This window comes from Panthera pardus, unplaced genomic scaffold, assembly GCF_024362965.1.
Source record: "Panthera pardus isolate Hobbes unplaced genomic scaffold, ASM2436296v1 HiC_scaffold_268, whole genome shotgun sequence".
In the NCBI taxonomy this organism is placed as follows: Eukaryota; Metazoa; Chordata; class Mammalia; order Carnivora; family Felidae; genus Panthera; species Panthera pardus.
In genome coordinates this window covers 60305-87117 of record NW_026526841.1, presented here as the reverse complement: position 1 = coordinate 87117, position 26813 = coordinate 60305, and the positions used below count along the sequence as shown (strand labels likewise).

The window sequence follows — 26813 nt, the reverse complement described above, 5'->3', positions numbered from 1 at the left end:
TTAAAATATATATGGAAACAAACGAAAATGAAAATACAACACTCCAAACGCTTTGGGATGCAGCGAAGGCAGTCCTGAGAGGAAAATACATTGCAATCCAGGCCTATCTCAAGAAACAAGAAAAATCCCAAATACAAAATCTAACAGCACACCTAAAGGAAATAGAAGCAGAACAGCAAAGGCAGCCTAAGCCCAGCAGAAGAAGAGAAATAATAAAGATCAGAGCAGAAATAAACAATATAGAATCTAAAAAAACTGTAGAGCAGATCAACGAAACCAAGAGTTGGTTTTTTGAAAAAATAAACAAAATCGATAAACCTCTAGCCAGTCTTCTCAAAAAGAAAAGGGAGATGACCCAAATAGATAAAATCATGAATGAAAACGGAATTATTACAACCAATCCCTCAGAGATACAAGCAATTATCAGGGAATACTATGAAAAATTATATGCCAACAAACTGGACAACCTGGAAGAAATGGACAAATTCCTAAACACCCACACGCTTCCAAAACTCATTCCCATTGTATATATGCCCCATATATACCCTCATATCCCATTGTATATATACCCCACATTTTCTTTATGTATTCCTCCATCAATGGATGCTTAGGTTTTTTCCATGTCTTTGCTATTATAAATTATGCTATAATGGATGTGAAGATGCAGTTATCTCTTCAAGACAGTGATTTTGTTTACTTTAGATATATACCCAAGTCATAATTTCTGGATCATATGTAGTTCCATTTTTAATTTTTTGAGGAACCTTCATACTCTTCACGTTGACTGCACCAATTTACACTTTCACTAGCAGTGCACGAGGCTTCCCTTTCCCCCACATCCTTACCAGTACTTTCTATCTCTTGTCTTTTTGATGATAGCCGTTCTAACAGGTGTGGGGTGATACCTCATTGTGGTTTTGATTTACATTTCCCTGATGATTAGTGAGGATGAGCCACCTTTTAATGGACCTGTTGGCCATTTGAATATCTTCTTTGGAAAAATGTCTTTTCAGATATTTCACCCATTTTTAAATTGTGTTATTTGGTTTCTTTGTTATTGAGGTATATGAGTTCCTTATATAGTTTGGATATGAACCTCTTATAAGATATATGGTTTGTAAATATTTTCTTCCATTACATAGGCTGTCTTTTCATTTTGTTGATTCTTTTTTTATTATTATTATTCTCAAGTTAGTTAACATACAGTGTAGTCTTAGCTTCAAGAGTAGAACCCAGAGATTCATCTCTTACATATGACACCTAGTGCTCATCCTGAAAAGTGCCCTCCTCAGTGCCTGTCACCCATTTACCTCCCCTCCAAACCTCATCAACCTCAGTTTGTTCTCTGTATTTAAGGGTCTCTTATGGTTATTTTGCCATGCAGAGAAGCTTTTCAGTTTGATGTAGCCCTACTTATTTGTTTATTTTTTATGTTGTTGCTTGTGCTTTATAGGAGTCACATCCAAAAAATCATTCCCAAGAGCAACATCAAAGAGCTTTTTTCTCCGTTTCCCTTGGGAATTTTATGTATGATTTCAGGCCTTACATTTAATTCTTTAATTCATTTTGAGTTGATTTTTGTGAACAGTTTAAGACAGTGGTCTAATCTCACTCTTTGTCATATAAATATCCAATTTTCCTAACACCATTTAATGAAGACACTCTTTTCTCCATTGAGTATTCTAGGCTTGCTTGAATATTGTTGGCTTCTGTGTCAAATAGAAGTTGGCCATATATGTATGAGTTTGTATCTAAGCCCTTGATTCTCTTTCATTGGTCCAAGTGTGTGGTTTTATGCCAGTGCCATACTGTTTTGATTACTGTAGCTTTATAATATGGTTTGAGGTAAAAAATTGTGATCCTCCAGCTTTACCCTTCTTTTGAGGATTGGTTTAGCTTTTGTGGTTCCAAATGAATTTTAGGATTATGTTTTATGTATGTGTAAAAAATGCCATTGGAATCTTAAGAATTACATTGAATCTATAGATGGCATTGCCTTAGTGTGGACATTTTAATGTTAATAATTCTTCTAATCTATGAACACAGGATATCTTTCTATTTGTGTCTCTTCCAAATTTACTCCTAAGTACTTTATAGTTTGTGATGCTGTTGTAAGTGAGATTATTTTCTTCATTTCTTTTTCTGATAATTCATTGTTAGTATATAGAAACACCATTGATTTTTGTATGTTGATTTTGTATCCTGCATCTTTACTGAATTCATTCATTAAATTTAACAAGTTATTATTTTTTTTTTTGGTTGAGTCTTTAGGATTTTCTATACTTAAAATAATGTCATCTGCAAATAGACACACTCTTTCTTTCTTTCTTTCTTTCTTTCTTTCTTTCTTTCTTTCTTTCTTTCTTTCTTTCTTTCTTTCTGATTCTGGTGACTTTTATTTCTTTTCTTGCCTAATTGTTCTAGCTAACACTTCTAGTACTATACTGAATAGGAGTGGTAAGAGTGAGCACTTGTCTTATTTCTGATTATAGAGGAAAAGCTTTCAACCTTTCACTGTTAGAGTATGATGTTAAGTATTGAGTATTGTCATACATGGCCTTTATTATGTTGAGATTCTTTCCTTCTATACCTAAATTAGTGACAGCTTTTATCACGAATGGATGTTGAATTTTGTCATATGCTTTTTCTGCATCAATTGAGATGATCATGTGATTTTTATCTTTCATTCTATTAATGCAGTATGTCACATTTATTGATTTGCACATGTTGAAATACCTTTGCATCCTAGGGATGAATCCCACTTAATCATGCTATATTATCCTTTTAATGTGCTATTGAATTGGTTTGCTAGAATTTTGTTGAGAATTTTTGCATTTATATTCGTCAGGGACATTGGCCTATAGTTTTAATTTTTTTGTAGTATCTTTGTCTGGCTTTGGTATCAGGGTAAATGCTACCTTGTAAATGAGTTTGGCAGTGTTCCCTTCTCTTAAATTTTTTGGGAAGAATTTGAGAAGGATTGGTATTAATTCTTCATTAAATGGTAAAAATTCAGCAATAAAACCATTTGTCCTGGACTTTTGGGGAAGAAGATTTTGATTATTGACTCAATATCCTTACTTGTTTTTGGTCTCTTCAGATTTTCTGTTTCTTCATGATTCAATCTCAGTAGGTTGTATGTTTCTAGGAATAATTTATCCATTTCTTCTAGGTTGTCAGTTTTGGGGTCTCTGCTCAGGCACCATTATAACCAGATCTGTAGGATGGACTATGCAACTTCCCAGGTGTTCTGGTTAGGCTTCTTGGTCAGATAAGGCTGGAAGCTATATTCATCCCTGGTCAGGGCTTTGAATTTCCTTCCCAGCCCAGTCTCTGTATCATAGGCTCCTTTGCTGATAAGGCTTATTGGCTGGGTACCTGAGTCAGGCAGGAGTATCCATCAATATCCCTGGCCAGATAGTGCCACTAGCTCAGTTCTGCAGAGAGGCAGAGCCAATGAGTGGGCTCTTCACTCAGGCACTGCTGTAAGAGGGGCTGTAGGGTAATCTACACAGTCTCTGGGATGCTCTCAATAGGTTTTCTGGTCAGGCAGGACAGAGGACTATCTATACTCAGCAATAGGCAGGAGCCATGAATTTGCTTCCTCATCTGGATGGGGTGATAGAAGAGGCTCCAAGGCCAGAAAGGCTTATTGGCTGGGGACCCAACTCAAGCAGAATGGTTCCCTGGCCAGAGGGACCACCATCTTGGCTCTGCAGATGGGCAAAACCACTGTGTCAGATATCTACTCAGGCACTGCTGCTAGGAGAAACAATCTGCCAAGATCCAAGTGCTGGTTAATGTTTCCCTTCTCCATCTCATTCTGATCTCAAATGGTTAAGACCCACGGATACCTCCCCCCCCCAATACCTATGGGACAGGACCCAAGTGGGCCTTCCAGGAAGCAACCCCCAACTCTGGAGGAGCTGGATGTCTACCTTGGGCTCTCTTTTTCCCACCAGAGAAACCATAGCTCTGGGAAGCCCTCTCAGTGCAGCACTATACTAGCCTGGGAGAGGGGCAGTGCAGCCAGAGCATAGCTGATTGTCTTACCCTTCTAATGTGGTCCTTCTCAGTCTCTGTGGTTCAGGGAGATTCATCAGCCTCACAACCATATCCTGGGATTTTCACAATGGTGTCTTGTCTGTGGATACTTGCAAGATGGTCTTTTTGTGAGGGGGACTGAAGTCAGGAAAAACTTATGTCACCGTCTTGATGACATCACTCTCTATATATTTCAATATAAATGTAATTTTGTAATAATAAAATTAATTATAATTTAAAGTTAAAGAAAATTAAAATAAAATGCAAATTGGTCCATATCATTCCTGAACTTATAACCACTCAATGATTCTATATAACCTAGTAGATAAAGGCTAAGCTTCTTAAAATTACGTACAAATCCCTTAATAATCGGAGTCCAACCTACCTCTCTGGTATGAACTTTCCTTTCCCAAATCCATACTTTATTCTTCTGCAGTGCTGAACCGACTATAGTTCTCCATGCACTGCATATGTATATGTTGTATATGTTGTACCCAGGTGTGGTTTTACTTTATATTTCTCAGCCCCTCTTCCATGTAGAAGACTCTTTCTATGCATTCCCCTTTCCTTTAGTTAAAATCTGATATTTTAACTTGTCCAGGCACTACATACTCTATGATGTATACATTTAACACCCTAGTTTGAATTAGTGGTTCCTATATGAGCTATGGCACTCATGGCTCACAGCAGTACCTGAAGTGCTACCAGAGAGCTGATAAATACCAATGATCCAGAAACACTGGAAAAATTGATCAGCTTAAATCCTTGAAATTCACAGATTTAATATAAGTATGTATAAAATTATGATATTAATGGAATTTATGTGGAATTTTCCATCAACATATATCCTTTGTATATGTTTTTTGGAGCTCATGACATTGATTACATGTCTCAATTGTCCCTTCTCTTCATAGCTAATGGAAATGTTGATCTGAATAAAGTGATGGATGGCGTGAAAGCTGTCACAGGTGATTGAGAAGTTAATGTAAACATAGGATCCTAATTTTTACAGTACTGTTTTTCTTCATGCCTTAATTGCTAGGCTAATTCTATCATTTTTACCTCCTATTTGTTTAAGGTTTTCATAGCCAGTAGCCCAGAAATTGGAGAATTTTCTGATGTATTCTTCACGAATACACTTCATTTTCCTTATTTTAAGACAGCCAAAACGTACAATAAAGGGTGAAATGAATCTTTGGAAAAGACCCTGGTAATTACTTAAAGGAGAGGTGATACATTCTTCATGTCAATAGAATTATGAAGATAAGCCATCTGCAGCTTGAAAATTAACAAAAGAGATCTATAATACCCACTTTGTGTCATTGTCATTTTGAGTACGTTAGTCCAAGCCTCCCAAGAAGCAAAAGCCGGGGCAGGGTAAAACATGCCAGGACATTATTAGGGGAAATGCCTGCGTAAGAGAAAATAAGGAGGATGCCTGAAAGGCTGGGAGGCTGTCAGACTGCAGGGCAAATCTGGCACCAGGTGAAGGAAAGAGGAAGAAATGTTTGGGCGGAAGCATCCTAGATTGTCATGCAGTCTGAGGAGGGCCTGGCAAAAGTGCTTTCAAGAATCCTCTGGTTAGAATCACCATTCTGTATCTTCCAGGAACAGGGCTCCCCTAGTATCTTGGCTGCACTTGTGATTGGCCAGTGCCAATGATACATATGGCATTAGTGCAAAAAAACACAGGTTAATTTCAAAGCAGAAGGTGGGGCCCTTGGTTAATTATGTTCTCCATAGTCGGAACTCCTGTGGATACATTCTCATGACCGCCGTTGAGAGTGCCATCTCTCTCTCTCTTGGTTTTTTTATTAAGTATAATTTATTGTCAAATTGGTTTCCATACAACACCCAGTGCTCATCCCAACAGGTGCCCTCCTTGATGCCCATCACCCACTTTCCCCTCTCCCCTACCCCCGATCACCCCTCAGTATTGTTCTCAGTATTTAAGAGTGAGAGTGCCATCTCTTATTAGCCTTTAGAAAGCTGGGGCACCTGGGTGGCTCAATCGGTTAAGCGTCTGACTTCAGCTCAGGTCACGATCTCATGGTCCGTGAGTTCCAGCCCTGCGTCGGGCTCTGGGCTGATGGCTCAGAGCCTGGAGCCTGCTTCTGATTCTGTGTCTCCCTCTCTCTCTGCCCCTCCCCCACTTATGCTCTGTCTCTCTCTGTCTCAAAAATAAATAAACTTATTTTAAAAAAGGCAATTATGTTTCCATAAATGACATTATCTCCATGTATTTGGGCAGAGCTCAGTGATCATTACTTTCCCCAGCTCATAATCCTATTGTTTTAGCATCATAATTTAGTTTAATTATTTGCAATAATTTGATTGTACTTAAATTCCATGTATGTCATTGTTTTGATCTTTTTGTTAAGGAGAAAATGTTGATGTCAGTAGCGTTAAAGCTGTTCTGGGAAACATGGGGATCGAGCTCAAAGGTAAAGAATGCTTGGAGCTGGTGAAAACTCTTCCTTTTAAGGGTAAGCATTTTAAATATTGATGTATTCAAAGAGTGGGTTTTTTTAAGTTTATTTATTCATATTGAGAGGGTGAGAGCATGTGTGAGTTGGGGAGGAGCAGAGAGAGAGGGAGAGCGAGAGAATCCCAAGCAGGCTCCGCACTGTCAGCACGGAGCTGGACTCGGAGCTTGATCTCACAACCCGTGAGATATGACCTGAGCCAAAACCAAGAGTTGGATGCTTAATTAACTGCGCCACCCAGCTGTCCCCAAAAAGAAGTTTTAGATTTCTGCGTCTGCGAGAAGCTCTAAAATTATCTCCATTTCCTAAGTTCTAGGATATAGAAAATCCATTTCAAAAAAAAAATGTTTTTTTAGAAAGTCCACTTATACCTGAAATGAATCCCTAAGTGGTTTTACTTTTAGATTAGGAAGCAGCATTTCCATCATGATGGGTCTTTTTATCAGTAGGGAAAAACAAAAAAGGAAAAAACAAAGGTTAAACTGGGATTTGTGAAAGAAGAAAGGATTAATAATTGGAAGTGAATAAAGGCAGGATTGGGAAGAAGAACAGAGGTGTGCATGATGTGCTAAATTTCACCCAATTTTCTCTCAAATTTTATTAAAATAAGAGAAAACTCTCGAAAAGTCATTTTTCCTAATTTCTCTGTGATTTTCCACATTTCTCTGTGACTTAAATTCTGCCTTTTCTTACAGATGATGACAAGATCTTTCAAAACAGGTTGCTAGAAGTTGTGATGTCTCTAAAAGGTACGTGAGCAGCATAATGAGAGTGTAGACCAATATGGGATCCTTGCTTTTATACTGTTTCCAAGGTATTAGTGGTTGCTGCTATACTGATCATATATACTGATTGCAAATTTATGCTCCCACTGAAGATCAAGCTTTATGGTAGCTGCTGATCTTTTACTTTATATCTAGGAAGAAAGCCTTCTACTTTCTCAAGATTCTTCCAAACTTTTCAAGAGAGAAAATACCAGATTTCAAGTTTGCATAGCAAAATGTGACAGACAAGAATTAGTACTGATTCAGGGAATTTAATCAGCTGCAGATAAATACTAAACTGGGAATTCAGTCATCAAAACCTATTGTTTAGAAGTAAAAAATGTTTGCCTCCAGAACTAGAATTCACTTAGCATTTATTCAATGATATTTAAAACTTTGTATTTTGTAGTCTGATCCCCAAGACAAATCTCACGAGAAGTGACCTTCGTTCTAATGTCATAGTTGACTTTCTCTATAGGCATAATAAGGTCCTTAGTCTCTTGTTCTAAAATTGCTGTGGTTTTTTTTTCCCATATTTTAGAACAAGGATTATTAACCTTACTACTAAGGGGGGTCTGTGAATAGGCTTTAGAGAATATATGACCCCCCCTGAAATGATATGTAATCTTTGTGAACACTAGCATATAGCTCATGAAATTCACAACAGGGCATGTGTCTCTAAAAGGTTTATGAACCTCTTTTTTGAAGTTACATAATTTTCTTCATGGACTCTCTTTCCTTAGATGGGAAAGTCAATGTCAACGACTTGAACGCAATACTGGATAATATGGGAATCAAGCTCTCAGATAAGGAACTTGAGGCTCTGACTCAAAATCTCCCTGGTGATGGTGAGCAAGTTTCCAGATACCATAGTTCCATTTTGGGAGAGCTTGGACAATAAAGGTTGAGGGGAAAGGGCCCTTAGGAATGGTAATCTACACTGATAGTAAGAAGCTATAAATATGGGCAAAGCATGTAAACAGCATATAAGCAGCCAGCTACCAAGTCACTGTGAAAACATTGCCCTTTGTATGAATGTCTTTTATGTTCTTTACCCATATTATGGTCACTAGAAGACAGTCTTCCACATTTTAAAAAGAAAAATGCAGGCCACTTAGATGGCGGTACTTCTGAATTTCTTCCCATTACTAATGCATATAGCTTTGAAATAGTATAGAACTATAAGTAAAATTAATATTTTTGAAATGGCATGTTGTTATGTTTAGGCTTTTCTTTCTAGTATTAATGAAGACAATGAAAACTGAATAAATTAATAGCCTAGAAAGATATTCTTCAGTAAATAGTTCTTAAGTAAGAATATATAAAGTACTTAAGATAATGCCTGGCACATAGTAAGTTAGGATTTATTATATTTACTCCCACATTGTCTTTCACGATATTTCATGAGTCTTTTATATCTCATTATGACTTTAATTTTCTTCTACAGTTGATAGGAGGACTTCTCCTAAAACACCGATGAAGGAACTGCAAACTTTTACAGGTAAATGAGAAGTTGATGTAAATCTAGGGTTTCAGTCCTTTATAATAGTTTTTTTCAGTGGTATTTCTGGTATCTTATAAATTCTGATGTTTTATTTTTAAATATATGAATCATGGATTGACATTAGGAAAGTTTCCACACTAGGATACAAGACTATATGTCGATTTTAAATCCTAAGTTTTCTGTTACTTGTGCAAGTAATATGCTTCGGGTCACAAATGTTTAAATGAAAAGAATCTAGAAATGTATAGAAAATGGCATGGTGAAGCTTAGAAATGATCAAGATAATGTATTCCTGATATCATCAATAATTCTTACCAAAGCAAATGTTTTTGAAGAATAATTTATATAAGAATCTGCATTATCTTAATTCACTCATCAGATTTTATTCTGAAAGTTGTTTTTTTCCAGCTTTAGGAAAAATGGTCTTTAATTTATAATAAATGTGGTAATTTATTACCATAAGATACCATAAGATACGCTTATAAAGATATGCTTTATTACCATAAGATATGCTCAAGGGTTCTGCAATTGAGAATATCTTCGCCTAACACCTCATCTTGAAATTAGGATATCATTAAACTTCATAGAACATATTTTACAACTTGATATAATACCAGAGTTCAGAAAGCTTATATGTCTATTGTTCCCTCTCTTAAAAGATGAGAAGGTTGATTCTAATGACCTGAAAATTTTCCTGGGAAGCCTGGGGATTGAGCTCACAGATCAGGAAAAAGAGAAGCTACTGAAAACACTGCCAATTGATGGTGAGATTGATAGAGGTGTCATGGAGGTCTTTTGTTGGTCTTTAGGTCTGTGTAAATATTTTCAACTTTGTTTCTATTTATTTTTCTCCAAAAGTATAGAAGAAAAAATATTAAATTGAGTTCTAAGTATATAGCAACCTGTCACTGTCGCTTAGAATTTATATTGGAAGTTAAATAACCCTTTAGATAAGAGTTGACATTAACAGCTAAACATATTGTTACCTATCAAGCTACTAATTTGTTCATATCATGAGAAGAGAAAAAAAAGATAAAGATTTGAGATCCATGACAAAAAAATAAAGATGGGAAGCAGAAATTTAAAAGCAAAGGGAAGCTATACTCATGTTTGAGCAAGGAGACTTCCTCAGGTACTGGAATAAAAAGGTTTGTCACAAGGAGAGAGGTTTCTGTTTCCAAACTTCATTATGTTAGATGAAATAAACTAAAAATTAGAGACAACTCTTCTTAAAATGTTATTTTTGAAATTATTTAATTCATACCATTTTGTGATTTCATGTTAATTTCCCCATTGCATGAATTATGGCTTTTCTTACAGCTGCTGGAAAGGTATATCACAACAGGTTGCTAAAGGGTGTGAAATCTCTCAATGGTGAGTAAGACCCAGTTAAAAGTCATACTGTCTGACATTCCCCAACTTGACACTTTTATTCCAATTATGAATCCTGGCTCCTCACTTTGGTATCATTCCTTATTTATGATTCTTGCGGTCTACCCACATTTTAACTGATAACAGTGTATATTTTATCTTGTAGGAAGTTCCATATGGAACTTGCATTTTTTTTTCAACTCTGTACACCCTATTTTTCTCTATGCATGAAAAAATCACTTCACCTTAAACAAACAAACATAATAAATAAATAAGTAGAAAGTTGATATGCATGCAGAATTTTGGCATAATACACTTTTTTTTCATGTTCCTACCTTCTGTCTTTCCTAAGGGGGAAAGGTTCATATAAATAACCTGGACAACACCCTTAAAAAATTGGGACTTGAGCTCACGGAAGAGGAACTTGCAAAGCTGTCAAAAAATCTACAAGTTGATGGTGAACACTACAGATGTCCTCAGGCCGTTTTTTAATTTTTCCTTTATGTCTGATATGTTTGAAAATAGATTTAATTGACAGATACATGTTAGAAAGCTTGGAGGAGAGCCCAATTTTATTTTTTTTACTTAAGTCTTTAATTTTAATTCCAATATAGTTAACATAGAAAATTATATTATTTCAGGTATATAATATATCAACAATTCTCTATATATGTGATAAGTATACTCTTTAGTCCCCATCACCTGTTTCACCCATTCCCCCACCCACCTCCCCTCTGGTAACTACCAGTTTGTTCTCTATAGTTAAGAGTCTACTTCTTGGTTTGTCTCTCTCTTCTTTTTTTTTTTTCTTTGTTTACTCATTTTGTTTCTTAAATTTCACATATGAGTGAAATCATATAGTATTTGTCTTTAACATTTCTCTTAGCATTATACTCTTTAGCTCCATCCATGTTGTTGCAAATGGCAAGATTCCATTCTTTTTTAAGGCTGAATAATACTCCATCATACACACACACACACACACACACACACACACACACACACACACACACACATATGTTCTACATCTTTATCCATTCATCTATTGATGGACACTTGGAGGAGAGCCCAATTTTAAAGTCAGAATAAATCTTGGATCTTCATTACAATTAACCTAAAACAGCATCACCTTTCCGTAAATATACCAAAAACTGCAGAGGGTGCTGTCAGGACTCTAATAGTCTAAACAATAAGAAAGCAAAATAATAGGGACCTGAAAATCTATTTATAGAGAAGTCAACAAGCCATTCTTCTATCTATCCTCCTATCTAATGAAATCTTCATTCGAAAACGTGTTCAAAGATTTTTATCATAGTGCATGAGACCTTCAAGCTCCATCTGCCTGTGTGGACATATCTTCTCTCATTTTTCTACTGTTCCAGCCATGTTGAGCTGCTTGTAGTTTCACACACATAGCATGATGTCCCTGGACATTTTTCTCAACTTCTCCTCCATGTGAAGGCTCTTCCATCCTTCCATATTTCATATCAACTGCTCTGATACATTAATGTAGTTCACACACATCTCTTGCAGGAAGCAATCTTAGAACATACCAAGCTGGATTAGTGGTCCCTTCCTCAGCTGTTTGTTGGTACATGAAGTAAAGTTACCAGAATACCTGGCCAACTCCAATAGTATCTTCAGCTATGGCTTATAATGGCATCCAAAATACTAGGAAGAGCACACTTTTCCTGACCCAGTTTCTAGTATACAAGAGACCTTTGTATTAATGGAGATCATCTTAACTCCCTGAGATCCAGGCATTTTCTAAATGATCTCAGGTAAAATGAAGATGTAAGGAATTTTTAATGGAATTGTTTCCTTAAAATATATGTCTTAAATTTGTCTTCTGGGCTTCTGACATTATTTTCATTGTGCCTTTTCTTGTAGCTAATGGAATGGTTGGTCTGAAAGAGGTGATGGATGGAGTAAAAGCTACTACAGGTAAGAGAGAAATTATGAATCTAAAACATTTAGTATTTATAATTATATTTCATCATTATTCTTCAATTGCCATATTAGTTATGGCATTTATTTCTTTGTTCATTAAATTACTAGCAACTCATTTGTTTTCTGGTATATTTTTTATTTGTATATTTTGCTCTTCTCTTTTTTAGAATGGCCAAACTCTGTACTAGTGAAATAATATATGAAGTAAAATTTTGGTAAAGACTACAGATAACTGACAAAAAATGAGACTAACAGATCTTACCTTATTTTATACATTTATTTTAATAAGTAATTTATAATATTCCAATTGAATAGCAGATACATAATGGAAATCTCACAGGGTTCAGAGTTGCCTTGCCATTGTCATTGTGACTGTGACTTCTTTTATTAGCACTTAGAGATCAAATTCTTTTTCTGTGAAAGTCATCGTCAGTATATTTGGAGAGGTCTCATTGGCCTATGCTCTTTATTCTGTACCGATTCAATCTACATAGCCATAGATTAATTTTCCCTGTTTGGAGTCATTAGATGACCCTTTAAATTCGTATATGTAATGATGTCTATTTTTTTAAGGAGGGGAGGTTGATGTCAAAGATGTGAAAGCTATTCTGAAAAACATGGGAATAGAGTTCACAGATAAGGAATGTTTGAAGCTGCTGAAAAATCTGCCTTTCAATGGTAGGCATTTATATACTGATGTGACCTTAAAGTGTTCTTTGAAGCTTTTAAAGATTTTTTAATTTAAATTCCAGTTAGTTAACATACAGTGTAATACTAGTTTCAGGTGTACAACTTGGTGATTCAACACATCCACACATCACCCTGTGCTCATCACAAGTGCCCTCCTTCATCCCCATCACCCGTGTCACCCTTCCCTCACCATCTTCCCCTCTGGTGACCATCAGTTTGTTCCCTATAGTTAGGAGTCTGTTTCTTGGTTTGCCTTTCTTTTTTACCCCGTGTTTGTTTTGTCTCCTCTTAAGCTTTTTTTTTTTTTTTTAGAAACTCAAACTATCCCCATTTGCTAATATGCAACAGTAAATAAACAAGCAAATGCCAAACAAAATAATTTAAATGTTCACTTATTCTAGAGGGAAATTTCCATCTATGCAGTTTAACTCTCTGTTTTGGAATAATCATCCCCATGATGCTGACTCATGCCATCAAGGGGACTACATTTCTGAGGCTACCCTTACCTTTTTAGATACCTATAGGCAATTGTGGGAAGCAACCAAGGGAGAGAAGTGGTGTTAGACTGGAAGGGGATAAAAGGTCAGAGGTGATATTTTCCAAAAAAGCTGTGCATGTTATAGAGTGCCTTGTATGCTAAATTTTAGATAGACTTACCATATTATAAACTTTCCCTAATTTTCTCTCAAACTTTATTTTAATGAGGGAAGTTTCTAGGGCAAATCATGAAAATCTCAGTTTTACTAGAGTTTTAGTGAATAGCCACATCATTTCTCTATGACCTTAATTGTGTTCTTTTTTTTTTTTTTTATAGATGATAACAAGGTCTTTAAGAACAGGTTGCTAGATGGTGTGAAGTCCCTTAAAGGTGAGTGAGAAACATAATAAGAATACAAATGAATATGAGATCTTCATTTTATACTGTTTCCAAGATGTGAATTTGAATGCTGCCATCTGTCATATGTACTGATTGCAAATGTATGCTTTTTTGGACCTCAATCTTTATTTTAGCAGTTGAATCTGATGTTCTATCTTGGAAGTAAAGCACCACACTTTCTTGTCATTTTCGAAATTTTCAGGAAGAGAAATATCAAATTTCATGTTTACATGGGAAAAAATATAAATGATTAGCAGTGATTCAGAGAACTTAATAAATAGAAAAAACTAAATTGGAAGTTCATTCATCAAAAGTCAACCTACTATTGTTTAGAACTACATAATGTTTGCCTCCAGTACCAGAATTCCCTAAGCATTCATCGAACATCATTTTTTTCAACCAGATTTTTTTTTAATTCATTAAGAAAATTGATTCTCTCAGCTCCGCTTAATCATACTCGGTGTGTGGTTGGCGTGTTTTCAGAGAGAGAGAGAGGAAGGCTCTCCTAATGCACGGCAGACCGGCCCCAAGTGGCCTCTCTGTTCCTAGGAGTGCAACAGTGTAAAAAAAAAAAAAAAAAAAAACAAAGAAAATTGAGGCTGGCAAGAGTGATAGCCCTCAGCTTTACATCTTCAATCCCTCCCTATTCAGGTATCTTTAAGCACACCCATGTTAGTATAAAGGATGAGTGAGAAGTCCCTCTTCCTCCTCAAAGCTTACCAGGATGCCCTTGACTCCACTGTCTCCCATATCTTTTAAGACCTTGCCCCACTGGCCATTTTCAACCTCTTCAGCCCATTTACATGTTCAACGTACACCATCCTATAAAATAAGCAAACTAGAACTCTCCACACCCCTTTTTGGCCACAACTCAATCTCTTTCTTCCCTTTTTCATCCATTTCTTGAGAGACTTTTCTGTACTCTGAGCCCATATTTCTGTACCTAATTCTCAAACTAATTTCAGTATTAAATGCCATTTAAAACCTTGTGTTTCTGTAGGCTGGTCCCCAAGACAAGTCTCAAGGGAAGTAGCCATAGTTCTAAATTTGTAATTGACTGCTTAAAATATTTTGTCTCTGTGCTAAAATTGTTGAACATTAATTTATTTTTTTCACTTTAGAGCAAACATTTTCTGTTTGGTCTGAAGCAAATTTTGTGAATAATGATCTACTGCTTAAGAAATTCACAATGTGATATGTGTATCAAAAAAGTGTAAGAACTTCTCTTTTGAAGTCATTTAATATTCTTTATGGACTGTCACTTTTCTTAGGTGGGAAGGTCAATATGAACAACCTGGGCACTGTTCTGAACAACCTGGGGATAAAGCTTGCAGATACGGAACTTAAAGATCTGGCTGAAAACATGCATGTTGATGGTAAGCATATTATCATATATACTAGTTAACCCTGGAGAGAGGTTAGTTACAAGAAACTTGGGGGGGGGGGGGGGGAAATGCCCTTTTTCATAGGGAAAAGGGAAGGCCCAAGAGCAGTGTGAGACACCATATCAATGACTAAAACACAGAGAATGTCATTTGAGTTTATGAGTATCCAGTTAGCAAAGTCAAAATTAAACCAGTTTTTTATATGTGTGATATGTGTGACTTTTATGTTCTCTGTAAGTATCATGTTTAGTAGTTGAGTCTTTCCAGTTTTGAATACAAGAATGCAGATTCTTTAGACACATTCACTTCTAAGTAACTTCCCCTTACTAACACAAATAAATTTGAGATATTATAGGCCAAACTGCACCATTGCGATAGCGTGGTTTTCATGTTTAGAATTTTCTTGTTATTCATGCTTGTCTTAGAATAAAAGTTGAGTAGAATAATAATCTAAAAAGTGTGTTCAAAAATATTTGTTTAAATAAATATTAGCAATTATGATGGGGCCTGACACATAGTTAAGTGCAACTGTTATAGTTCTTCCCATGTTTTCCCACAAACTTTTGTATTATATCTAGAATGTAATATTTGAAGTCTGTATAATATATGAGATCCATAATATATGGGATCTATAATATACTGCGATTTTATCTTCTCTTATAGTTGATGAGAAAATTCCTCTAGAAACACTGATGGAAAACATCACAGATTTTACAGGTGACTGAAAAGTTACTATAAAATTAGGATTCCAATTATCTACATTAAATTTTGGTTTTTGCTAATATTTCCTGGTACTTCATCACTGACTTGTAAATTCTGGCATTTCTCTATATTTATTAATGAAATATTTGCTTCTAGTGTTACATGTATTGATATAAAATTATCTGATTTTGCAATGAAATTACCATACTATTTCTTGCTTTCAAATTCTACAATCTCTGTTGTTTATGCCAATAATGTAATTCACTTTGCCAGTGTTTAATAACCACAGTATAGAATGGCACAGAAAATTAGAGAGTGAAGCCTAAAATTGATGGAAGTAATGAATTTATTGTGTTTATCATATAATTCTTATTTTTTAAATTAAAATACTTTTTCAAAGAAAAATTCATATAAGCATCTATTTTTTTAATTAATAGATCAAATTTCAATCTGAAAGTAGTCTGTCCTGATTTTAGAAGACTCTCTTGTTCACATTAAGAAAATAAATTTGACCTATCATCTACATTGATTCTGTAGTTGAAAATGTTTGTTTGTTTTTATTACTGTAGTTTTCAGTCTGAAAACAAGGAGATGGTATTAATTATCCTAAAATAACTTTTTTCATTAGAAATAATTACTATTATCTGGAGGCGCCTGGGTGGCTCAGTCGGTTAATCGTCCGACTTCAGCTCAGGTCATGATCTCGCAGCTTGTGAGTTCAAGCCCCGCATCAGGCTCTGTGCTGACAGCTCAGGGCCTGGAGCCTGCTTCAGATTCTGTGTCTCCCTCTCTCTCTGCCCCTTGCCCACTCGCTCTCTCTCTCAAAAATAAGTGATAAGACATTTAAAAACTTTAAAAAAAAAGAAATGATTACTGCTATCTGAAATGAAGATGTATACCAAATTTCTTATTTTCAAAGGTGAGAAGATTGAATCTAGTGAGCTAAAAAATGTTCTGGGAAATCTCGGAATTGAGCTCACAGATAAGGAACTAGAGAAGCTGCTGAAAATACTGCCAATTGATGGTGAGTCATACAAGTGTCTGTGGGAGCTTCCAGGGAAATTAGATTTTTACAGATCTGCATGAAAATTTTCACTTCTTCTCAAACATGATGGAACATTTTTAAAAAACTAAAATGTAAGCTACATCTTAAAACAGTAAGTGTCGTTTAGAGTTTATTTTAGAAGCCAAGCAACTCCTCAGATGTAAGTTGCCATCAGAGCCAACAAATGTCTACTGTCACCCTTCAGGGCTTATACCATAAGAAGGAAAAAGAGAGGGATAAGCGGGCAATGGAAGAAATTAAAAATAAAAGTCAGAATTAAAAAGAAAGGAAAGAGATATTTGTACAGTACAGTAGGCCCACTCAAGGGGACCAGCTTATCATATTGAAAAAGCCTTCCCTTCCTTAATTTCACTGTTATATAAAGATGAAAATTTTAGGTGAAACATTTTTTAAAAAATTTTTAATGTTTATTTATTTTTGAGAGACACAGAGTGATAGAGCACGAGCAGGGGAGGGACAGAGAGAGAGAGGGAGACACAGAATCCGAAGCAGGCTCCAGACTCTGAGTTGTCAGCACAGAGCCTGACGCGAGGCTCAAACTCACAAACTGCGAGATCACGACCTGAGCCGAAGTCAGACGCTTAGCCACCTGAGTCATCCAGGCACCCCATAAGTGAAATATTTATAATGGTACTACTGAGTTATCATCCACATATTGTACAAGTAACCCAATATAGCATACAATTAAGTGAATTCTGATGTATTCACCACATTCATCACAACAATCAATTTTAGAACATTTTTATTATCCCAGAAAGATATTCCATACCTATTAACAGTCACCTCCCAATTTCTCCATCTCCCTCAGCCCTGGGCAACCACTAATCTATTTTCTGTCTCCATCAGTTTCCCTATTCTGGATATTCCACATAAATAGAATCATATAATATGTGGTCCGTAGTGACTAGTTTCACTTAACATAATGTTTTCCGGGTTTATCTCTGTCCTGTTATGTATTAATACAGTTGATGCTTGAACAACACAGGGGTAAAGAGCGCTGACTCCCTGTGCAGTCAAAAATCTGTGTATAACTTTTGACTCTCCAAAAACTTAACTACTAATTGCTTACTGATGACCAGAAGCCTAACTGATAACATAAAGTCAATTAACATACATTTTGTTGTTATATGTATTATATACCCTATTCTTACAATAGGTAAGCCAGAGAAAATAAAATGCTAATAAGAAAATCATAAGGTGGGGCACCTGGGTGGCTCAGTCAGTTAAGCGTCTGACTTGAGCTCAGGTCATGATCTCATGGTTTGTGGGTTCGAGCCCTGCATCAGGATCTGTGCTGACAGCTCTCTCTCAAAACTAAATCAACACTAAAAAAATAATTTAAGAAAATCCTAAGGAAGAGGAAATACATTTACAGTGCTATACTATAAAAAAAAACCCACGTATAAATGGACCTGCACAGTTCAAACCTCTGTTTTTCTAAAGTCAACTGTACTTTGTTTCTTTTCACTGCTGAAAAATAGGCTATTCTATGGATATAACACATTTTATTTATCCATTCATCGGTTGATACGCATTTGGATTGTTTCCACATTTTAGGCTATTATGAATAATTCTCCTATGAACGTTCATGTACAAGTTTTTACATGGGTATATATTTTCATTTGTCTTGGGTATATACCTAAGAGAGAAATTGTTGGGTCATATGGTAATTCTGTGTTTCACCTTTTGAGGAAATGCAGGCTGTTTTCCAAAGAGGCTGCATTACTTTCCATTTCCACCAGCGGTGCATCAGAGTTCCAGTTCCTCCACATCCTGGTCAACACTTGTTACTTCTGTCCTTTGATAATATCTTAGTGGGTATGAGGTGGTATCTTATCTGGTTTCGACTTGCATTACCCTGATTGCTAATGATGTTAAGCATCTTTTCATGTGAATATTGGCTAAACGTATACCTCCTTTGGAGAAAAATCCACTCATAACCCTCATCCATTTTTAAATTTGGTTATCTTCTTATTATTGAATCGTAGAAGTTCTTTATACATTCTAGATACAAGTCCCTTATATTTTCTAGATATAAGTTCCTTATCAGATACATGATTGCAAAAGTTTTCTCCTGTCCTGTGAATTATCTTTTTACTTTCTTGACAGTGTTCCTTGATGCACAAAAGATTTTTAACTTTGATGATGTCCAGGGTATAACTTTTTCTTTTGTTGCTTGTGTGTGGGTGTCACATATTAAAAAAATGTCTAATCTAAGGTTAAGAAAATTTACAGTTATGTTTTCTTTCAACATTTTTATAGTTTTAACACTTATAATTAGGTCTTTGATCCATTTTGAGTTACTTTTTGTATAAAATGTGAGATAGGGATCCAAAAGAATATTCTCTTTGCATGTGACTGTCCAGTTGTCCCAGCACCATTTATTAAAAACACTGTTCTTTCTTCATTGAATGTGCAAGTACCTTTGTCAAAAATCAGCTGACCAAACATTGGAAGGTTTATTTCTGGATTGTAAATTCTATTCCATTAATCTATATATCTAGTTTTATGCCAGTACCTCACTGTCTTGATTACTGTCACTTTGTAGTTTAAACTGAAAAGTGTGAGTCCCCTACTTCTTTTTCCTTTTTAAGATTATTTTTGCTTTTTGGAGCCTGAGCTTTACCATATGAATATTAGGACCAGCTCATCAGTTTCTGCAAACAAACCAGCTGGAATTTTTTATAAGAATGTATTGACTCCATGGATCAGTTTAGGGAATATTGTCACACTCACAGTATTAAGTCTTCCAATCCATAAACATAGGATGTCTTTTCATTTATTTAGGTCTTACTTACTTTCTTTCTATAATGGTTTATAGTCTCCAGAGTATAAGTTTTGTACTTCTTTTGTTAAAATTATTCTTAGGCATTTTATGCTTTTCATGCTCTTGTAAATGAAATTGCTTTCTTAAGTTTGCTTTTCATTTGCTTGTTGCAACTCTATAGCAATACAGTTGATTTTTGTATGTTGATACAAGACTGCATTTTCTGCTTCTGAAATTATTCAGTTCATGCTATTTTTGTGAAACTCGTATTCATTCTACCATTACATGAATTATGACTTTTCTTACAGCCAATGGAAAGTTATATCGTAATAGACTACTGAAGGCTATGAAGTCTCTCAAAAGTAAGTAAGAAACAAAATTATAAGGCATGTTATCTAGGTCTCCAGATACACCATCCAAGCATGAGTCTTGGCCCTAATTCTTCCAGCATAACTACATCTTACCTGCTGTTAATATACACTTTCTCTTGGCAGGAAGTCCACTGTCTTCTTAGATTTTTTTCAACTTTTTCTCAAGAAGAAAAACCAACCCTGGCAAAAACAAACAAAAAACCCTGGTTGTTATTGAAAAGCAATGGTCAGCTACAATAATAACTAATAAGTCAAAACATAACCCTACTTTTTATGCAGAGTAATTCAGTTAGTGGTCTGCAGTTCTGTTTGTTCCAGCACCTTAACCTTGTTTTACTTTGTAGGCTTGTCCACAAGAATAGACTAAAGGAAATACAGTTCTGACTCCATTGACTTTCTATTTGAGTCTTTAAGTGGAAAAGTCTATTTGGGATTTCAGCCTTGTCAAAGTGTAATAATAACAGAGGCATGAAATATATTTTATCTTTTGTTTCTTTTGTTTTAATAATATGTGTTCATTAAAGTTAATAATAGTTTTCCTAAAAAACATTTTTACATTTTACTATTATACAACTTTTTTTTTCAAATGTCGCTTTACTGTCTCTTTCCTAAGATGTGAAGATTAAAAAGAATTACCTCCATACTAGTTTGGGAAATATGGGAATGGGGCTCACAGACGAGGAACTTGCTGGATTGTCAGGAGACCTACAAGTTGATGGTGAGTACCAAAGATAGCATTCAGGATCTATTTATCTTGATCTTCGATTTAAAGGAGTATCAATTAAAATTATGTTGTGAGACAAATTTAGCTGGACTTTATTATACTCTATAAACAAAGTGTATCTTTTTCTGAGCTCATGTCATTGATTACATGTCTCTTTTGGACTTCTGTAGCAAACGGGAATGTTGATCTGCATGACGTGATGGAAGGAATGAAAGCTATTACAGGTGAGCACAAAGTCACTATAAACCTAAATTCCCATTAGAACACTAACTATATTTTACCATTAACCTTAAATGCCATGTTGATTCTGTTACTGTGCTCCTTATTATAAATATTTGTCCAGAGTTGGGCTTTGTGGTATTCGTGTTTTGGTAATAAAATTTTAGCTTCAAGTCTTGGTAGGAAGACCCTTACTCTCTTAAAAAAATAATCTAAAAATAACTTTTTTAGAGTCACTAAATTTCCCTCACGAGCCTTTCTCTTTCTGATTAAGGGAAAGTTGACATCAAAAACCTGGAAACCGTTCTAGGTGACATGGGAATCAAGCTCACAGACGAGGAACTTGAAGATCTGAAAGAAAACCTGCCAGTCAGTGGTGAGCACATGAGATACCATTGGATTTTGAGCTTTCGGTGTTATGTACCGTTAGAAATGAAAGGAATGGAACGAGGGAACTTTCTACGCAGAAGAGGTCCAGATTGTAGATGGGACAAAAACACTGACAAAGAAGTTGAGAATGTAGTATTTGGACACAGGTGGCGTGGCCACTAGAAGAGTCTGCGAAGTTCTGAGGACAACAAAGTTTGCCTTTACAAAATGGCCGCTTTTGAATCTCATCTTTTTGTTATCAAATTCAAGAGTTGATATTTTATGAAATAGAAAGTCAAATTTACATTTTTTAAATAAGTATATTTTTAATATTTTAAATCTTTTCTTCTGTTCTATACTGAAGCATATTCTGAGTAAATGTTTGTTGAATGGCTATTTAAAGTGCATAACAAAATGCCCAGTAACAAAAGGCCGTTATAATCTGAAGGGGAGGAGAGCGTTCTTACGCTATTTTATATCATTTTATGAGCTTCAAGTTATGTTTTTTTTGGTTACAGTTGATAATACAGTTGCTCTGAAAACTTTGAAGGATGAAGTGAAAGCTTTTACAGGCAAGAATTTGTTATAAATGATTTGCAACAAATTGTGATTTACACTAAAAATTTTAATAGCATTTTCTCAAAATTCTACTACTGCTTTACAGATTCACATACTTTCAGTATTCATTTTGATAAATATGTGCATCTACTGATCAACATCTTAATCTAACATTATCTGGGTTTATAAGTAAAGCAAAAGGACTATTTCTTCATTGTAAGTCATATATTCTTTGATGCTTTTTTTCAGTAAAAGTGCCTGGCTCTTATTTATAGACCCAAACCCAGATGATCACAGCAAAAGCAGGGTGGAGCTTTAGAAATAAAAGTCCATTACCAACAGCTAATTACATAGTTTTAACAAAGTAAAGTAAAATATGTCATACTTTGTTAATTGTGTCTTGTATCATACTAACCGTCTCTTGACCTTATTTCTGGATAATCATATGACCAGATTTGCTTCTGTACTATGTGATATCATTCCCAGTGTTAGGGATACATCCCATTTGCTAATATTGAGGGACAAGGTCTATTTTTTATTTAGCATTTGACTCTTTTTAGTAGCAAATCTTTCACTCCATCTTTCCTTTTCATTCTGGTATCAGAGAAAGGACTAGAGCAGCAAAAGTAAATGTTTAGACCATGTTAAATAATAAGATTGTCCGTTAATAGTTTAACCTGTAACTATTCTGTCTTTTCAAAGGAGAAAAGGTTGATTCCAGGGACCTACAAAATACTCTAAAAGACATGGGGATTGAGCTTACAGACGAGGAGGCCAAGCAACTGAGGAAAACACTGCCCCTTGATGGTAAATAAATGCCACATAAATGCCACCATGCCTTCCAGGGAACCTGACTTTATGGGTCAGTGCGAGCCATTCTCAATCTTTGAGTAGTACAGTTTTGTCTTAAAATGCCATAAATTAATAGAGAAAGGCACTTCTGACTTGAAAAGAAATTCTTTCAGTACCTCTTGGAACACAATCTGAGATTCATTGCTACATTGCCATATAGTAATCTGAGTGACTAATACTATCCTCTCAGATTGGTATTAGTTTTGCAATAAGAGCAAGGAAACATAATGAAGGAGAAAGAGGACATCAGTAGAATAAAAAGGAAGAAATATTTTAATGTATTTTTTAGAATTGCACCATGGGAGAGTTTAATAAATGTCTCTAATTCCAAAGAATGGCCAAGTTTGTCACTGTGGAAAACATCTATCTATCTATCTATCTATCTATCTATCTAGAGCACATGAGCAGGGCAGGGGTAGAGAGAGAGAGAGAGAGAGAGAGAGAGAGAGAGAGAGAGAGAGAGAGAATCTCAAGCAGGCTCCACACTCAGCACAGAGCCTGACATGGGGTTCAGTCTCATGACTGAGATCATGACCTGAGCCCAAATCAAGAGTCAGATCCTTAACCAACTGAGCCACTCAGGCACCACAAACATTTATATTTTTAAATGTCCATATCGTATAACTATAAAATAGATGCATTTTTAAAGGAAATCATTGAAATGTATCTTTCTACAATCATATAATTTGTAATGTTGTGGTTTTCTGGAGATCTGAATTGTACTTTTTCTTACAGCCCACGGAAAGGTGTTTCAAAGCAGGTTGCTGAAGGATGTGAAGTATAATAAAAGTGAGTAAGAAGCACAAAGATGAGGCATATGAAATATCCTTAAGCATTAAATTTATATCACTAGAATATAACACCTTATTTTGCTTCTTGTACCACATCTATGTTTTTGCTGGTAGTAATCCTTACTTTATCTTAGATGAAAAGTTCTCTACTGCATTGTGTTTTTGAAGCTTTCTCTGAAGAAACAATTATATGAACAGAAATAAAGATGGAAGGAAAGGAAGGAAGGAAGGCAGGCGGGCAAGCGTGTGCAAGGGAGGAAGGTGGGAAGGAGAAAGGAAGAAGGTTTGGGACTTACTCCAAAATGTGAGCAGAAGCAGACAAAACAATCTCAGAGTAAGAGTTTAGGAAAGGACTATAATCTCTCCTTCTTGGTGGAGATTACTGGTTATTGCTCTTTAGTTACACTTGCTCAGCCCTGCCCCACCTAACTTTTTCCTGGGCCTGTATGTTTAACGTTTGAGGAAACAAATTCTAATTCTAACTCTGCTTTTAACTCTTTATTTTTTTTTTTAATTTTTTAATGCTTTTTTATTTTTAAGAGAGAGACAGAGTGCGAGTGGGGGCGGGAGGGAGCAGAGAGAGAGGGAGACACAAAACCCAAAAGCAGGCTCCAGGCTCTGAGCTGTCAGCACAGAGCCCAACGTGGGGCTCGAACTCACAAACCATGAGATCATGACCTGAGCTGAAGTTGGATGCTCAACCAACTGAGCCGCCCAGGTGCCCCTGCTTTTAACTCTTTAAATTGTAACTCAGCTTGTAAAGAGTTGTACATATATATTGTAGTTTTGTTCTTTGCTTGAAAATTTTAGCAGTTATGCTAGATTGTGAAGTCATTCTCTTTTAGCAGTATATTCATGTAACAGCACCAACTATTACTATCTTAAAGAGATATTTGCACCCCCATGTTCATTGCAGCATTATCTGCAATACCCAAGACAAAGACACAACATGTCTCTTGACAGATGAATGAAGAAAATAGAATAAATATATATAAATATGTACATACATAATACATAATAGAATATTATTTGACTGCAGAAAACAAGGAAAGCCTGCCATTTACAACAAGGATGAAACTTGAGGGCATTATGCTAAGTGAAATAAGTCAGACAGAAGAAAACAAATACTATATGATACCTCCTATGGGTGGAATCTAAAAAACCAAACTCATAGAAACAGAGACCTGATCGGTAGCTGCCAGAGGCAGGGGGTTGGGGAGAGGAATAGGTGAAGGTAGTCAAAAGGATGCAACTTCCAGCTATAAGAGGGGCAAGTTCTGGAGATATAATGTAAGGCACATTGACTATAATTAACAACACTATCATATTTTTGGAAATTGCTAAAAGAGTAAATTTAAAAGTTCTCACCATACACACAACCAAAAATGTAACTATGTGAGATGACAGATGTGTTAACTAACCTTATTGTGGTAATCATTTTGCAGTGTATATATATACATATATTGTACACCTTAAACTTATACACTGTCATATGTCAATTATTCAGTAAAACTGGGGGAGGGGCGCCTGGGTGGCTCAGGGGTTGAGCGATGGACTTCGGCTCAGGTCATGATCTTGCAGTTCGTGAGTTTGAGCCCCGCGTCGGGCTCTGTGCTGACAGCTCACAGCCAGGAGCCTACTTCAGATTCTGTGTCTCCCTCTCTCTGCCCCTTCCCTGCCCATGCTCTGTCTCTCTCTGTCTCTCAAAAATGAATAAACATTAAAAAAAATTTTTTAAATAAGATAAAACTGGGGGAAAGGGGGAAAACATTAATGTCTGTTAGTTGAAGATAATAATATATGTTCATGAATTTTTCTAAATATTTTGTATTCATTCCATTTTTTCTTTCCTTTTCATGTTTTCAAGGAGGGAAGATTGATGTAAATAACCTGGACCCTGTTTTAGAAGCTATGGAGGTCAAGCTGACAGAAAAGGAACTGAATCTGTTAAAGGATCTTCTGCGTGGTGAGCATTATAGAAAACACTGTGATTTTAAACAGATGTGCTTGCAGGATTAATTTTGACTGTTTCGAAAGTTTAAATTATTTGTTGCCTGAAGACATTCGAATAGCTTGCAGAAGAACTCAGGGGGGAAAAAGGCTGTTCTTTTTTTTTAGTGTTTTTTTTTTTTTTAATGTTTATTTATTTTTGAGAGAGAGCCAGACAGAATGTGAGTAGGGGAGGGGCAGAGAGGGAGACAAACAACTCGAAGCAGGTTCCAGGCTCCAAGCTGTCAGCACAGAGCCCAATGCCCAGGAACCGTGAGATCATGACCTGAGCTGAAGGTGATGCTTAACCGACTGAGCCACCCAGGTGCCCCAAAGGCTGTTCATTTTTGTTGCTTTAAAACCTCTCATCTATTTCTTTATACATCTTGGACTAGGGGTGGATGCTAGTGAGAAGGGGAGGGATTTTTGTTGTCTGGTTTTACAAAAATAGGATCTGCAATGTGGTTTTTGTTTGTTTGTTTGTTTGTTTGTTTGTTTTTGCTGATCCATATATCACTGCCATTCACACCGTGGTGCAGAACATCATCCATGAGAGGCTCCACTCCTCAGTGCCAAGGCCATTGTGTGTACCTGCCAAATACAGTCCTCTCTGTGTTCTGACCATTGAGCCGGATGGCTTATTCGCTTATAAAAGAATATGAAGATTTGACAGCCACTAAGTGCACCTGTCATTGACACAGCGTTCTCAAAACTAAAACCTAGAAATGCCACACACCTATCTGTGCCTTCAGGAGAAAGCTCCATGTGTCAAATCTTAATAATGCAGTATGTCCTGTGTAAAGAGGAGCCTGTGTAGATTGGCACATTCTGAGGAATCTGTCAGTGTAAAGTGGTAACATCTGCCTTTTTTATTTACAAATGTAAATGAAATGTAATTATTCAGCCATTCCTCATTTCTCTATTCATAGATATTGAGATGCTTTCTTTTCTGGTCACTATAACAAAGAAAGTTAACAGAAAAATATGTGTAGTATTACAATTTTTAAAAAATATATGTAATACACTTTATAAACATAAGAAAGTTCTGGAAGGCTATACACAAAACTGTTAGTAATAGTGAGGAGAGGTACTGAAGCTGAGGAGAGGTAAAAGAAGGGACATTTACCTTTTCTTAAACGCTCTTTTTTTTTTAGCCTGTTACACAAAGTATGTTTTAAATTCTACTTTTTTAAGCTTAATTTATTTTGTTTTTAATTTAAGATGAATACATGGGGTGCCTGGGTGGCTCAGTTGGTTAAGCGTCCAACTTCGGCTCAGGTCATGATCTCACGGTTTGTGAGTTTGAGCCCTGCATCAGGCTCTGTGCTGACAGC

At 35.8% G+C, this 26813-nt stretch overlaps 1 protein-coding gene and 1 non-coding gene across 2 annotated transcripts in view; both read left to right on the top strand.

Annotated features, from left to right (window-relative positions):
• The window catches only part of LOC109261558 (uncharacterized), a gene marked incomplete at its 3' end in the record, with an annotated part of 123365 nt that overhangs the window by 36287 nt on the left and 60265 nt on the right, over window positions 1–26813 (top strand). Inside the window, exons 17-38 of the mRNA XM_053891233.1 lie at window positions 4959–5012; window positions 6426–6530; window positions 7226–7279; window positions 8038–8142; window positions 8742–8795; window positions 9458–9562; window positions 10119–10172; window positions 10522–10626; window positions 12060–12113; window positions 12693–12797; window positions 13624–13677; window positions 14958–15062; window positions 15735–15788; window positions 16693–16797; window positions 19915–19968; window positions 20591–20695; window positions 20872–20925; window positions 21195–21296; window positions 21808–21861; window positions 22550–22654; window positions 23435–23488; window positions 25358–25456. Coding sequence (XP_053747208.1) covers window positions 4959–5012; window positions 6426–6530; window positions 7226–7279; window positions 8038–8142; window positions 8742–8795; window positions 9458–9562; window positions 10119–10172; window positions 10522–10626; window positions 12060–12113; window positions 12693–12797; window positions 13624–13677; window positions 14958–15062; window positions 15735–15788; window positions 16693–16797; window positions 19915–19968; window positions 20591–20695; window positions 20872–20925; window positions 21195–21296; window positions 21808–21861; window positions 22550–22654; window positions 23435–23488; window positions 25358–25456 — 1740 coding nt within the window. The remainder of the gene's footprint in view (window positions 1–4958; window positions 5013–6425; window positions 6531–7225; window positions 7280–8037; window positions 8143–8741; window positions 8796–9457; window positions 9563–10118; window positions 10173–10521; window positions 10627–12059; window positions 12114–12692; window positions 12798–13623; window positions 13678–14957; window positions 15063–15734; window positions 15789–16692; window positions 16798–19914; window positions 19969–20590; window positions 20696–20871; window positions 20926–21194; window positions 21297–21807; window positions 21862–22549; window positions 22655–23434; window positions 23489–25357; window positions 25457–26813) is intronic.
• Window positions 14118–14248, top strand: LOC128773748 (small nucleolar RNA SNORA64/SNORA10 family). The gene has a single exon (XR_008418170.1). It is a non-coding gene; the product is annotated as a small nucleolar RNA SNORA64/SNORA10 family (small nucleolar RNA).